The sequence below is a fragment of the Fukomys damarensis genome, unplaced genomic scaffold (assembly GCF_012274545.1).
Source record: "Fukomys damarensis isolate Sample0158 unplaced genomic scaffold, DMR_v1.0_HiC HiC_scaffold_37, whole genome shotgun sequence".
Classification (NCBI taxonomy): Eukaryota; Metazoa; Chordata; class Mammalia; order Rodentia; family Bathyergidae; genus Fukomys; species Fukomys damarensis.
In genome coordinates, this window is record NW_022900949.1 from 8,290,132 (window position 1) to 8,293,332 (window position 3,201).

At 52.3% G+C, this 3,201-nt stretch overlaps 1 protein-coding gene across 1 annotated transcript in view; it reads left to right on the plus strand.

Annotated features, from left to right (window-relative positions):
• Positions 1–3,201, plus strand: part of Plin3 (perilipin 3) — a 22,476-nt gene that overhangs the window by 14,100 nt on the left and 5,175 nt on the right. Inside the window, exon 9 of the mRNA XM_010635082.1 lies at positions 2,950–3,165. Coding sequence (XP_010633384.1) covers positions 2,950–3,165 — 216 coding nt within the window. The remainder of the gene's footprint in view (positions 1–2,949; positions 3,166–3,201) is intronic.

The following is a 3,201-nucleotide window of genomic DNA, read 5'->3' on the forward strand; positions in this document are numbered from 1 at the left end:
CCGGGCCAGGAGGAGAAGTAGGCGCGTGGTCGGCCGTGTCCCTCGCTGGCTTCTCCAACCACCGGCTCTCTTCAAACTCCGCTTCGCTTTCTATTTTTTTTTTTTGCTTTGCTTCCGAGGGCTTGGCACTGAGCCACGCCCCCATCCCTTATTTTACATTTTGTGACAGGGTCTCCCCAAATTACTAAATTGCCCAGACTAGGACTTCTGGTCTGAGGACCCAGCTCATTCTGGGTTCAAAAGGTCTGCATGGTGAGCCCTGTCCCAGTACCCAGATTTGCAGTGTCTCCTCAATAAATTTCACCTGCAGCTAAAGTTCGTGTGTATGTTTTAGTCTGTTCGTGCTGCTAAAGCAAAAATAGCTTAGAACGGGCACAGTGACGCATGCCTGTCATTGCAGCTAGGTGGGAGGCTGAAGCAAGAGGATTGCAAGTTTGAGCCCACCCTGGGCGACTAGGTGACTTAGACCTTGTCTCAAAATAAAAAGTGGAAAAGGGTTGGGGATGTAGCTCAGTGTGAAAGTCTTGGATAGAATCTCAGTCAAGAAAAAAAGGTGGGGGATGAAAAACATGTGTTATCATTTTTCACTACCGTATAATCATCCACTGTGGAATAGCACAGCATCAAAAAGGAATAAGGTTCCGGTGTGTGTGTGCCGATAGTTGAAGCTTCTTGGGAGGCTGAGGCAGGAGGATTGCTTGACCCCCAGGGGTTGGAGGCTAACCTGGGCACATGAAGAAAGGGACCTTGCCTTAAAAAGGAGAAAGCCCTAATATTTCCAACAACATGGAAGAAACACAGGCAGAGTGGGGTGGGGGGAAGAACCCAGACACGAAAGCATCTTCTAGGCTGAAGCTTAGAAACATCACAATAGGGCTGGGGATTTAGCTCAGTGGTTCCACCACCTGCCTCGGAAGCACAAGGACCCGACCGAGTTCGATCCCTGGTACCAAAAAAAAAGAAAAAGAAAAGGAAACATCACAATAGACAGGAAGACAGTCAGAAGAGCAATTAATTGCCTGTGGGTCACAAGCAAGCAGCTGAGTGAGGAGACTCGGGAAGGCAGATGGCTTGTGTTTTTTGTTTTTGTTTTTGTTTTGTTTTGGTTTTGGTACCAGGGATCAAACTCGGGACCTTGCACTTTTGAGGCAGGTGGCGGCACCACTGAGGCAAATCCCTAGCCCTTGTTTTATCTGGTGCTGGAGACAGAACCTAAGGCCCTGCACTGAGCCATACCCCAGCCCTTTTTATTATTTATTTGTATTGTTATTTTTTTCACGTATTGGGAATCAAACTCAGGAATTTGTGCTTGCTAAGCAGGCACAGTCCCACTGAGCTACCTCCCTTTTATTTTTTATTGTGACACAGGCTCTCACCGAGTTATCCAGGCTGGGCTCCAACGTGAGTAGCTGGGGTGGGTGACAGGCACGCACCCCCACGCCCTGCTGAGGACCATTTCTTTCCTCCTCCTCTCTAATGCCTTCCATGACAGGGAGGCTGCAAGGCAGGGATCTCACGTCTCTGTCCCGGCTTGTGCAGCCCCCCGTAAGGACTCTCCGTGACCGGCAGCCTGCGGTTCTGAACTGCTGGGGTCCCTTGGCCGGGAGTCCAGGGTGCCTGGGACTCTGAGGGGGGAAAAGTCAGGTCTCTATTTCCACCCACACTGACTGCTGGTTCCACTTCCTCAATTACGAGTGAGGCAGCAGCTGGGCCCGGGCCCTGTCTCTGTCCCTTGTCCCCAGCAGACAGTGGATACTTTCACAGCCATTTCTGTGCTTTGGAGAACCTGAAACGGCTGAATTTGGTCACCATGCAGTCAGTGTTGTGCAGTGTGGCGGCGCACGCCTGTAATCCCAGCACTCGAGAGGCTGAGGCAGGAGGATCGCTGTGAGTTGGAGACCAGCCTGGGCTACATAGTGAGACCTTGCCTCAAAAATAATTTTTTAAAAAAACTTGTGGTAAAATATATATAACCTAAAATCATGGTAACTTTGTTTTGGTGCTAGGGAATCAACCAAGGGCTTTGTACTTGCTGAGCATGTGCTCTGTAACTGAGCCGCACTCAACCCCCTCCTGACTGTGTCCAAATGTGTGGATCAGCAGCATCAAGCGCATCTCTCGCCTGGGCCACCCCAGCCGTCCACCCCCAGGACTTTCCATCCCCCCAGCTCTGCCCAGGAAACGCTGGCCCCGTCCCCTCCCAGCACGGCACCGCCGTCCTCCTTCCTGTCCCCGTGGGTCTGACCACCCTGGGCCTCCTGGGCGCGGGGCCCTGCCCTGCGTGTCCTCCTGTGTGTGGCTCGGCTCCTGAGCAGCGCGGCCTCAAGGGCCATCCCGGCTGTAGAGGTGCTGGTCTTCCTTTTCCTGGTTGATGTTCCTTCCTGTGGGTGGACCACTCTGTGTGTGTTCATTCGCTGGGAAATACAGCACTAAGTCATTGCTTTTTTTGTTTTTGTTTTATTTTTTTTGAGACAGGGTCTCACTATGTAGTTCAGACTGACCTGGAACTCACTGTGTAGCCCAGGCTGGTCTCGAACTCACAGCGATCCTCCTGCCTCAGCCTCCTGAGTGCTGGGATTACAGGCGTGCCCCACCACGCCCGGCTAAGGTTATTTTTTAAAAATATTTCTGCAGGGCTGGGGATTTAGCTCAGTGGTGCCCAACACCTCCCTCACAAAGGAAAGTTTCTAAATTCAATCCCTGGTTATCCCCTCACCAATTCTTCTGCAAGTGGTCTTTTGAAACAGAGTCTGACTAAGTTGACCTGTTCAAATAGATTGGACACAGGACCTTCTCACTGAAGTATGCCTCCAACCCTTTTTGTTTTTCATTTTATTTATTTATTTTTATTTTATGCAAACAGGAACTTGCCCCTGTAGCTCAGGCTAGTTTGAACTGATTATGTTAAATGCCCCATTTGGGGCCCTCAGAGCGCCCAATTGCGCCCAGTGCAGACTGGGCGGTCCGTCTGCTCTCCCTTGGGTCCGCCTACACAGCAGTTACTCAGCGTGGTCCAGCGTGGCTCCTGGGGCCCCTCGGGGACTTTCCCGGCTTCGCAGTGATCTCACCGGCTCCTCCCCGTTACGCGGAAGGGGCGGTGCCTCCTCTCTGCTACTCCGGCCGAGGCCGAGTCAGTGGAGGGGAGCGGACTACGCAGCCCAGAAGGTAGGTGACAGCGGACACGGGAGGGGACTGCGCGGG